General features: G+C 38.2%; 2 protein-coding genes across 2 annotated transcripts; both read left to right on the top strand.

The window, feature by feature from the left end:
* Positions 1-2237: 2237 nt before the first annotated feature.
* LOC105149900 (slow border cells) lies at positions 2238-3992 on the top strand. The gene has a single exon (XM_011062627.2). It carries the CDS (start codon positions 2932-2934, stop codon positions 3982-3984), a length of 1053 nt encoding a protein of 350 aa, XP_011060929.2. The 5' UTR covers positions 2238-2931; the 3' UTR covers positions 3985-3992.
* On the top strand, positions 3985-6163 carry LOC147908643 (uncharacterized; the record flags this gene model as incomplete). The annotated part of the gene is made up of 1 exon (XM_087409699.1): positions 3985-6163. A coding segment is annotated over one exon (183 nt), but the record flags the coding sequence as incomplete, so codon positions are not given.
* Between the last annotated feature and the right edge of the window lie 5978 nt (positions 6164-12141).

Below are 12141 nucleotides of genomic sequence, written 5' to 3'. Positions count from 1 at the left end.
AAGAATATATCGATACAAGAGCGAATCGCTGATATGCAGAAACTCGTTCAATCTGATCGATTAATGTACGTCAGCGTGCGTTGGCTTATAGATCAACGCACGCGTAACTACGCTGAATGATGATAAAAAAATCGCGCGTGGATAAACAATCAAAACATGACGTAATGATGACAAAACATAATGATTCGTCTATTCGTGAGGACGGGAGAACTGTTTGTCTGGCTCGACCGCGATACATCTCGCATGGAAAAATTCACCGTTGTTCCCGTTGTTTTTGTAAAAATTATTCTCCAGAGATTACAAGCAATCTGGCTAGTGATCTATGGTCCGATGACACCGGAAGAGGATGAACATTTCAAAAATCTGTAAAGTTCCGAAGAATTTCAGAAAAAAGCGAGGATAAAGCATTTTTAAATTATAACGAAATGATAAGCCGCAATCAACGTCGAGAAATAGGGAAATAACATTCTAAAATAATAAAAACAGTTCCAGAAAATGGAGAAATTAAAATCACATCGTTCCTGTAATTTAATGTTAAATATCAATGCGTCATTATAAATCTTGATTAAAACTTTACGAATATATTCGCAATCATATAGTTCTCTTACAAACCGCATTTATTGCGTTATTATTGTGTTATTTAATAGTATTAAAAAATTTGTGTGTGTCTTATTCAGATATATTTTAAGCAACTAAAACAATATAATGAAAATCGTCTCTTAAAATCTCTGAAAATCTCGAAAAAGGTAGCACAAATGGCAGAGAAATTCTGCATTGATTATCATTGATTGCGCAATATGATGTAAACGATGACACTTTCCTGTCAGCTGTATAACAGCTCTCAAAAATAAATATCGGCCGTCGTGATTAGCACACCACGTGGCGTATACAGTCGCGCGATGTACGATGCATTAAATATGAACAAACTGCATTAAATACGAACAATTATAAAATATTAATTGTGATACATTAACGGAAGTTAATGAATGGCAATTAAATGTATATGATGATCTGATATTCGATATTAATAGCTAATTTAAATTCGATTATTCTCAATTCAAACAATTCATGCAGTAATTGACAACTCAATGACCTACCTAGTAACTACGAAAGCTGTCCAGACAACCAAGCATGTCTCAGCAAAATCGCGCGAATCTACGATTGCTTATGATGCTAGTAATTTGCAGTATATTTATCTTCAACAAATATACCGACATTGTAGCGACATTGTAACAATGTATTATATGTATTGTCAGTAATTTAACGGCAAAATAGAAGCATTAAAATTACTTCGCGTTGTCGGCAATACGACAAAGTATTGTGTGATATAGATATAAGGCCTGTTCTTTTTAACTGAACCTTTGCACCAGTTCATCTTTTTTCCTTTTCTCTCCAGGAGAGAAGAAGAGGAAGAAAGATAAACTGGTGCAAAAATTCAGTCAAAAAGAATAGGGCCATTGATTATTATGGCAACGAATTTTGATGATTTTAAAATTATTGTCAAATTGTTGATAAACTGTTACCCAAAATTGTGTCATATTGTGAAGGTATAAATCTGCCAATAAATGCAGACTCAATTGTTGCAATTCTGGTAGCAGCACATACTTATTTATAAGCAACATGCCAGCAACAAGTTAGACACGTTGCTATCTGGATAATTGCCCGAGCGGGAAAATCCATGCGAAAATCCGTTTAAAATAAGAATAAAAGTTTAAAAGTACCTTTCCTATACGCATGCGGCGTGGCGCGAATAGCATCGAGAGAATCAAACGCCGGAAAACTTTTTCCGTCGCGTGAAGCCGTGATAGGACCGCGGTGTGCTAAAGCGAAAAAAAATGAAGAAAAGAGAGAAAAAAAGATGTGATGCTTGAGAGATCTCAAAGGAGGGGCAAAGGGGAACGGAAAAAAAGACGGCCGAAATGCCATCGGAAACAGAAAGGGAAATGTGGGAAAAGGATGGAAATCGGAGAGAGAGAGAGAGAGAGAGAGAAGGAAAATGGGGCCCACAGAGGAGAACAAGGAGCGGGGGAAGTGGAAGGCAACTCGTGTACTCGTGAGCGAACGCTGCGCCGCGCCGGGACGGGACGGAACGGAACGGGACGGGACGGGACGGGACGAGACGGGAGGAGGAGCGAGGAGCATGGTGGACGCTCCGAGTCTACAGTCCCTCCGAGAGAGGACCGTTCACGAGAGGAGGTAAAGTACGGAGCGGAACGAGCGGAGGGAAGCGCAACGTCGCGGGCGCAAGCGCATTGAGCTCTCGGAGCTACTCGCGGCGTGCGCCACAAGCCACAATCCACATTGAAAGCTTGCGACATGCCGCTACGGCGCTCAGTTGCGCGTCAACTCTCAAGTGAGTTTGTTGTTGTTGCATTGAGTTCCCGTACCTTCGAGCTCCTACGTAGCGGTCCTTCCGTGTGTATACCGAGTGCGAGAGGCAACGAGCGTACATAGGAATGTACGACTGTGCGCGTAGGCGTCTATAAGAACTAACTGAACGAAGTAACTGACGCGCGTTGACTTGACGCGGAATCTGCAGACAACGTCGTCAAGACGGGAACGTGTTACCGTTGTCCTCGAAATCCCGGAATATATAATCCGGGGATCATTAAGTAAGTATTTGGAACAGTGTCAAAAATCGCGACGCGCGCGCTCTCGAGGAAAACGAGATCCGTTTGTTGTTTGTTGTCCACGGCGTGGCGCGACGGTGACGGCGTGACGGCGATAAATACTCAGCGGAAAGTAATAAATACTCTCCTCATCTCCTACCGGCTCGTCTTAGACGACGTAGTACGCGCCGAAGGAGAGGGAGAGATAACTAAGTAGAACTGAGACGCAAGGACGTTTTTGCGTACAAACGGACGGACGTATACAGGTGGTCGCGGTGAAGTCGCGAAGTAAGGATTCCCATCTGTGATGTGCGAGTGAGCGATGGAGTCACCAGTCATGTACGATTCGGCGGCCCATCAGGCCCAGGCCCAGGGCACGGCTGATTTGAAGAAGTCCCAGGTGCTCAACAACAATACCAGCAATCAGAACAATAACGCTGCGGCGAACAACAACAATTCCGCGCTGCAGATCAATCACAATCATAACCATCAGCAACAAAATAGCGCGGTGGTGAAACAGGTCTCCGGCAGCAAGGCGAGCTTACATCAGCAATACGCCGAGCATTGCGCCGCTGCTGGCGAGCTTACTGATCTCAACGCTCCAGAAATTTCACTGGATCTTCAAAACTTGATCGACGACAATCAATTCAGCGATAATATATTGGATATGCTTGGTCCCAACAACAACGCTATGAAACATGTGAGGACGAGCGGTTATCCTCGCACGACGCTCGCCTATATGCCACAACCGGTGCACAGCGGAGCGACCTATCATCAGAGCAGCAACAGCTGTAGCGACAGCAACAGCTCAAGTTCAGAGTCACCTAGCATCAAGGAAGAACCATTGGACCCAGCGGACTACAGACGTCACTGCCCTCAGTATCCACCCACCGGTTACAGCCCGGTGACGAATAACCCGTTCGCCAATGGTAGCCAGACCTTCACCACCTTGACACCGTCGACGATACCGGGCGGTCATCCAGGTGCACCGGTTCATCAGCCGCCGCCGCGGGGTGGCCCCATGAAGGGGCCAGTAATGGCCCATCAGCATCACACCAACGCGAACGTCGCCAGAAAACAAACCAAGGCTATCGACAAGGCAAGTGACGAGTACAGGCGACGGCGGGAGAGAAATAACATCGCCGTGAGGAAGAGCCGCGAGAAGGCGAAGGTGCGATCGCGTGAAACCGAGGAGAAGGTCAAGCTGCTGGTGAAAGATAACGATTTGCTGAAGAAACGAATCGAACTGCTCAACGAGGAGCTCAATGTACTCAGGTCGCTCTTCAGCTCTGTCGGCGTCGTACCCGAGCAACTACACCGCGAGATCTCCAGGCACCTCGACCAGTTTCAGCAGCACGCGGTTGGACCTATGTAGCAGCAGCAGCAGCAGCAGCAGCAGCAGCAGCAGCAGCAGCAGCAGCAACAGCAGCAACAGCAGCAGCAGCAGCAACAGCAGCAGCAGTGCACGGACATTGCCATGCAATTCGAAATGACATCGTCTTCCGACGACATCGTTGTCGACTCGCGTCCCTGGGCTATCAGGCTGCTCCGATTGTGAAACGAAGTCAGTCCACATCTTCCGCTTCCTTTTGCTTCTCCCCCGGCCCCATCGCTGTATATCGCGTACATCTCCGAGAAGAAATCGTCTTTCCTCCTTCATCCCACTCTCCTTCCTTCCCGTTTATTCATCTATCTTTTGCCTTCTCCTTTCATCTTCTACGTCGTCCTTTATATCTCTTGCTCAGCTCAGAGTGCTCGATGCGAACACACGTGCGTCGTCGTTTGCGTTGAGATCCGCGAAGACGCGAACATGGAGGAAGAAGGAGAGGGCAGAGGGGAGGGGATTGACGAGATAGGAGGGCGAACGAGAAGAGCAAGCTATTCTATGCTTTCGATGACTGAAAAACGCGGTCGGCGTGGTTCACGCAAGAACTTCGCATTTCGTTAGAAGTGGCTTTGCCCGCGGGACGTGCATCCCTTCGCTTCAGAATGCTATTCGGACATTAAGAAAGCGAAAGGGAAGCGAATATCAATAAATAAAAGAATAAATCGTGAAGAATCAATCGCGTGAACCGCTAGCAAGCCGTCGTATTGCGATATCTTTCCAGATATAGACGCTTAGAGTCGACGAAGGACGCGAGAAAGGCAATCTAATTTTTCTTCGTCGTTCGTGTTATTTTATTTTATTTCATTTTTTTTTTTTCTTAGTGTCTTACTTCTCCTTTATAGAAATTTAATTTAGTAATGAAAATTACTTATATTGAATATTAAAAGCACGAAACACAAATTACTATTTGAAGTAAAAGCGTTGCTCTTAATACTTAAAAAAATAAGTAGTTAATCTAAATTTCTGTAAGGACTATCATTCTTTTATTTAACCTGTAACTTGGCGTTTATGGGCTAAATATAAGTAATGGATCACTGAATGAGCCATTGATGGGCAAAATAATCGTAATACGAAGGCTAGCTCCGACATCTCGAACAAATCGTGTCTCGATGTGATTCACGCAAGAGAATCCTCACTTTAATTGTATACTATGTTTCGTATTATACATAAACAGAACACACACCTAACACATCTCCATCTGCGAAAGACATAAATACACGGCGTCGTATTTAGATTCGGTTTTTAGATAATGTTAAATTAATGAACTTAGACTATCGTTCTCTAATTACCAAGTACCTAAAAAAAAAAGTCATATCGAAACACGGAGATCTATATCAACGTGGCTCGCATCAACAATCGTGCAACAATGAGACAAGTCGATATCCATCTTCTCTCGATACGTATTCGCTTCCGCGCTCGTTATATTCGACGGAGCGCCAAGCAACACAGCCGAGCACTTTATCCACGCTCTTGTATTATAGTACTAATTAATTTTATTATTATATTCGAGATGTATGTACATAAAAAGCTAATATATTTTGTTAAAAGAAAAGCTGAGAGAAAGAGGGAGAGAGAATGTGAGAGAGAAACGGCCGGAAGACTGGGGAATAGTCGAACGGATTGTATACGTGCGTGCGTGCGCGCGTACGCACGTGCGTGTGTAAGCCGTATACATTTGTACGTATGTATACGTGACATCGCGTGCGCGAATGCGTCGGGAGAGACAAATTGTTGTAATTGCATATTTTATCAGCGTCGAGAGTGAGACCGATAACCAAGCGTTAGGCGGAAGAGTCAGAGAATCATACATGAATGTTTTATACAAGCATGCAGTCGCATGAAGCGTGGCTTCATCTTCGCGATGCCAATTCATACGCAAATCTGATGTGTACAACAGCAGTGCACCGGTGTGCACCGTGCGTTCATCATGATTACACGTATATCGTACATGTAATGCGCGCGTATACTTGCGAGAACGATTTTAATTATTTACAAGCCAGGACGTGCGACCGCGTGCAATTAGTGTGAATGCGAGAGAGAAAGAGAAAATGTTATGCACGCGTGCCTTGGTGTATGACTGACGTACGACTTTAGGGTACGAAATTACCTGTCACGGTTGTCTTCTTGTCTATGCACAAATATATTTTGATATGAAACGTATATATAACGCGTTTGCCTCTGTTTCTTTCCTTATCTCTAAAAGTTGCCTTACCTTCCCCGCCATTTCCTCTGTGTCTTCCTCCGGCTCATCAATTTAATTCTTTATGACGTACTTAAGCCTTTGACGCATAAAGCTGCTTCTCTACGACTGATAACGTTCTCCGATGTAATCTCGGAATTTAAAGAACTATATGCAGAACTTTTCCATTCTTTCATTATCGACATATGCTTTACTGTTATAAATACATTATAACATTTTTTTCGGTACACAAATGCAAATATCAATTTTTAATCGTTCAGAAAAAATGTATTATAATATTTAGTATTTAATTAAATTTAGTTAATTTATGCTTTATCTCTCTTTGAAGATTCCTTATAAAATCTAAATAATTATTCTTCAAAATATAGAAAAAAATTTACACACTGTTATTACATTAGCAATTATCTATATTTATATCTTTGAATTTTCTAAGATTCTGAAATGAAAAAGTTATTTATTCAACATTACGCTGTTTAGAAAAAATTTTTATTACAATATAATATAAAAATGTGAAAAATAACACTATGAAAATTAACCAACTTGCGCTCAGGTGCTTAAAAGAACAAAATTCGAACCTCAAAAGTATCACTAGATAAGGAAACAGACTCATACTCGTTATCATTATGATAACATTCTGACCTGAGATTAACGTCACGTACGGTCAAGGCGAGAGCGAATCCCATTGAAGGGATACTTCCACGAGCGTACAAAATAGCCAGCGATTGATCTACCGGAAAAATTTATCGACATTCGCACCTAACACACAGAGCGCGTGTAAGGAAAGCGATCGGAGCAATGGCGCGCGAATTCATCGCAATGAGTCACGAGATAAGTTTGTTGTTAGTCAGATTAAATAGATTAGCACCATTGTGACGAGCGTGACGCGCGTTGTAGCGCGCCCCGCGGAACAGGATATGGCGCGTTTCGACTTCCACGCGTGTACGCGTGTACTACGCGCGAACGCACGTGCCTGCATCTCAAATCACACGCATATAAACGAACGCAAACGAAGGCATACGAGGAAGCGCAACGTCCGCGTGGCGAAACGAGTTTTTCACGTCGCAAAATCAGTCATGTCACAGTGCAATATTTTGTTTGTAACAGTTGAGAGTTAATTTAAGTTCCCCTTTCACTCACCACTATTATATCTCATATTGTGATGCAGAAATAAGAATATACAAAAAAAAAATCCTTGAATCCTTAGAATCGCCTTCAAAATATATTAAAAAGTCTCCTTTTTTATTTCTCCATTAAGTAAAAATAATCATACGCGTCCGGAAATGAATTATGCATAACTGAAAACGAAATTCACAGTTAAGTATGACAAACCGTCAAATTAATAATATATAAAAATAAATATAATAAGTAATTTAATTTTTTTCCAAAACAAGAAGATAATTTTCAGTATATTTTATTACAGTCTACTTTATTGATTTGTAAATGTTTTATTAAAAAAATATTTTTATTCAAATCATTTTATATATATTTTATATATATTATATATAATCTGCAAGAATGTTTATTGTGTGTTCTCTCAAATTGACAAAAAAATAGAATGAAGAACGCCTAAAACGCGTTAAACTAAAATGCTTCAAGCAATTCTTCAAATATTATTTATAAATAAATGTTCAATGTTTACTTTTCACTATATCGTGATAAAGATATAAAGGTGAGAAAGTAAAACTTTGTAAAATTAAATGAAAAGTTTAACAGATGTACATCGATACATATATTAGGTCATCTAAAAAGTATCCGCGGTTTTTGTCACTAGATGGTGTTGATGGTCAACACATCTAGTGACAAAAAACCGCGGATACTTTTTAGATGACCCAATATATTAAACATATATATTTAATGAACACCCAATAACTCGATACTCACTTTCCGGTTTTGCTTTCGAGAATTATTGTTAGGGAATGAATTTCCTCAGATTTTGTTGTGCTTTATTCGTACACGACTTCACGTAAACTTGTAGTTTGGTTTGATGATTCCTCACGAACAATTTATTGTATTTCTACGTGATAGAATGCAGAGATTATCGTACGTATGCACACGATATGCAGCGCAGAATATATGCAGGTGAGTATACAAAGAATAAAAAAATAAGAATGCCGAGACGGAATACTTCCGAAGAATTGGAAATTACATTGATACAAGAAGACATGATATTCTCAAGGTGCACTGCAGGATTTTAAAACATCAAATAACTTCAAAGTCGAAAATAGCGAATAGCAACGCAAAAAAAAATAATTTTCATAAGAAACACATTATTCGACAATCAGTAGAAAAGAAAAAGTTTCATGAGGCCGATTTTCGGCCTTGTTTAAATTTCATTTTAAACTATTAGAAACGTTTTATTATTGAAGAATTATTGAAATTATAGATCATCTGCTACCTGTTTACATCTAGGAGCCTAAATAACTGAAAATCGAATTTAAGTATAGGCTGCGGCCTAAATACACAGTGTAAACGTAATCAATGACATCAGATACATGCTTAATACTGTTTTGAAGTTAATTCGTCAATACGCTGCGTTCAGTTTTGGCGTTCACATGTTGTAAGCATGTAAGCATTCTATCTTTATCGCTCACTACATGTGGAAGGAAGGTAGAATGAAACTTACAGCGCGTAAGCGCTCAAAGCGAACGCACTTAGACAGTGAAAGAATTCCGATAACATCATTCGCTTTATATTGTACTACTGTGCAAACTGAGGGTGAAAACTGAGGGTGTATTGATTAATGAGCGGTAGTCTCTTATTCATTTTCTGTTAGTTCATTTGTTAATTCATTAGTGAAGCTTTAACGTTTTATATGTATATCTGTATCAAGCCATAATTCCGAGTAATCTATTCTCCCTATAGACCTGCACTAAATCAGTCATAAATTACTTTTTCAATATTACGGACATGCTTATATTTTAGTCACAGACACGTGTTTAATTAATAAAACATAGATACATCTTTTAATATTTTGTAACAATCGTTGAAATAGCTTGCATAACATTAATTTTGTGAGCTATTATTTCAAAGGAAACACTTAATGTGCGAAATATAACATCTTTAGAATTTCAAAATACGAGGTGTTCAAACTTAACTTATGATAATTATAAAAAAAAAAACAAAAGGAAATTGTCCATATAGATTACGTCATTTTTCAATATAGTTCAGTTTTTGCAATGTAAAACCGGCGCCATCAATAATTTTTGGAAAAAAGTCTCATAACTATATGCATTTTTTCGATAATTTCTTAAATAAATATTTTCTCCTAAAAATTCTGTCAATATATTAAAACTCAAAAATAGTGGATGTAGATTAACGATTCACTTCAATCTAGTTTGTACTAGTTAGCATCCGTGGAATCCGTGGAATCTAATACACACGCATATTCCAATATTATAGTTGGTTTTATATGAGAATTTGATCTATCAATATTGACATAAAAAATATTTAATGCGCCGATCACGATGCACATAAGTGAATAAGTGCATCAACTCAGTCAGCATTTTCTATCATTATCAATATTCTTCGTTGGGAATATAATTCATTCTCAATGCTTTATTTCAAAGGTCTTATTTATATCTTCAATCTTTTATAAATTTCCAAATGTATTTTAACATTTCCTTAATAAAAAATTGTATAATTCGTTATATTCCAAGCTTTTATGAATTTTATTTTGAAACTAACGTGGTTCTAATATTAACACATATAAAAAATAAGAGCATAAAAAACCACAGCACAAGTTATAGTTTGTGATATTTAATTATTATTACATTCATTAAAACATTAAACGTTTCGGCCACAATCTGGCCATCTTCAGTAATTCAATAATATTCTTAAAACGCAGAGTTACATCTAGTTGACATTAAATTTAACAGTCGAGAGTTGTAATTAAATAAACCTGTTCTTTTGTATGTGAAGATGCTTCATGCAGTAATGTTACACGGTCAATTGTCATATCAAGAAAAGTGTAGAACAAGAATTTCCTGATTCTAAATAAAATTGTATATATTAAAATCTTCTAGTCAGAAAGTCTAATAGTCAGTTTCTTCTAGTCAGAAATCTTCTAGTCAGTTTTATGAATTTTATTCATGTCTGTTATTTCGTACGTTGGCTGACAGTTCATTCAAAATCATGCACATTCCAAAATAACATGACACAGCTTTTACGTATGCTTCATTCTTTGAATGTGTCATTTTAATAAATTATAATTTAAAATCGAATACTCATAGACATATATAGCAAATAGCACTGTGTTATCGTGTATTTATGAACATAATATCAAATGAATCAAGTATACTTCACCTATAACATTTCCCAATACTCAATAATATTTTTATAGTAACGCCTGCTTTGTTGTCACGTTAAATTTCAAATATAATGCGCCAAGTTTTGACGCCGAGATGTCTACGTGCACGTGTCGCTGACGATTCCAGTTTTAGATGCGAGCTATGCCAGTATTCTTGCACGATACAGCCATTTTTCGAATTATATCTACTGACAGTATGAGCAGCATCACCAAATCGAGCGTTTCAATCCTGCTATCTAATAAATCACAACTTTATATCCAACGAAATTTATTAATCAAGAAATGTCAAAATTCATAAATCGCTAAAGAAAGAGGAAGATATTTATTTGTGTGTTTTATTTATCGAATAATACAATATTACGTACGATTTATTTGTTTGCCAATCTTTTTTTCATATGAAACATCGGAAACAAAATATAAAAAGAACAGCTCTCTTGTGATATAATATCTACCACTAATATTTATTATCAGCGTTTTATCAGTTATTATCGACTTCTTTAATTCTTTATGCTGACGCAGCAAAATTTTTCTGTCCATATTCTCCAAAGCGATCATTATTATATATTATATCATATTTTCATGTTTATTGGTGTTTTGTTTAATTTACCAATCGTTATTAAATTAGTTGTAAATTGTTAACATAAATCATATTTAATTATTACTTTCTCCTTATTTTGTTACATAACGTTTGTTTATATATATATATATATATATATATATATATATATATATTACTATAAATGTAATTATAATATAATAATTAATTGGAAAAATCTATTACTCCAATCATATTCTTTGACATATATTTGTGTATGTAACAATAACGTAATATATACATATAGAAGATTCTAGTTATGTCGGATGTTCTTAGCTGCATTCCTATTATCAGCTGGCTCTTTGTTCTAACTTCAGTGATCATGGCGTAGCGCCAGTTCGAATTATGAGAGAGGCAACAGTTGCTAATTCATGCTAACATTATCTTTCGCTTCCGTCCATAAGACATTAAGTACGAGTATCATTTCAGTTTATCTCTTACAGATGTTACATTTTGAAGAAAATAGCGTGCAGAATTCTGTGACAATTGGAAATAAAGATATGTAGAAATTAGCACTCGTAATAAAATATTTACAAGTAACGAACTTGTGGCTAAATTAAGATAAACATTTTTTTTAAAACTATTTTTAAAACCGGATACCTATTAAGATATTTACAAATTAACAATTTGTAGAACCGTATAAGTGCATTTAAAATTAAACTCAACAGCCGGTCACTTCAAAGTCACCGTGAAAAAAGAAAAAAAAAAAATATACGAATATTTCTGTATACGCTATTTTCCATCAACATCGTCGAATGTGAGTGACTGAAAAAAGCGGCCCAGTAAAGGCGCGTCGCCAGCAACTCGATACTCCATTTTCCCGGCCATGTTTATAGAGTTACCTGCGTTCCTATCCTTCTATTCGCTCGACTGCCTGGTCTCTATTCTGGCTGCGACGTTATATGGGTTAGGGCCAACTCTGCCAAGACCGTCCCGCACCCACGCGCGCCCGATTCTCTCTTTTTGCACGCACACGACGAACGAAACCGCCTCGTGCTCACAAACTTACTTTCCGTGAACGGCGCGTGTAGCTGTTGTGTGCAG

The sequence above is a fragment of the Acromyrmex echinatior genome, chromosome 9 (assembly GCF_024713525.1).
Source record: "Acromyrmex echinatior isolate Ae372 chromosome 9, ASM2471352v2, whole genome shotgun sequence".
NCBI classification, from domain to species: domain Eukaryota; kingdom Metazoa; phylum Arthropoda; class Insecta; order Hymenoptera; family Formicidae; genus Acromyrmex; species Acromyrmex echinatior.
This window is presented reverse-complemented; position numbering and strand designations above follow the sequence as displayed.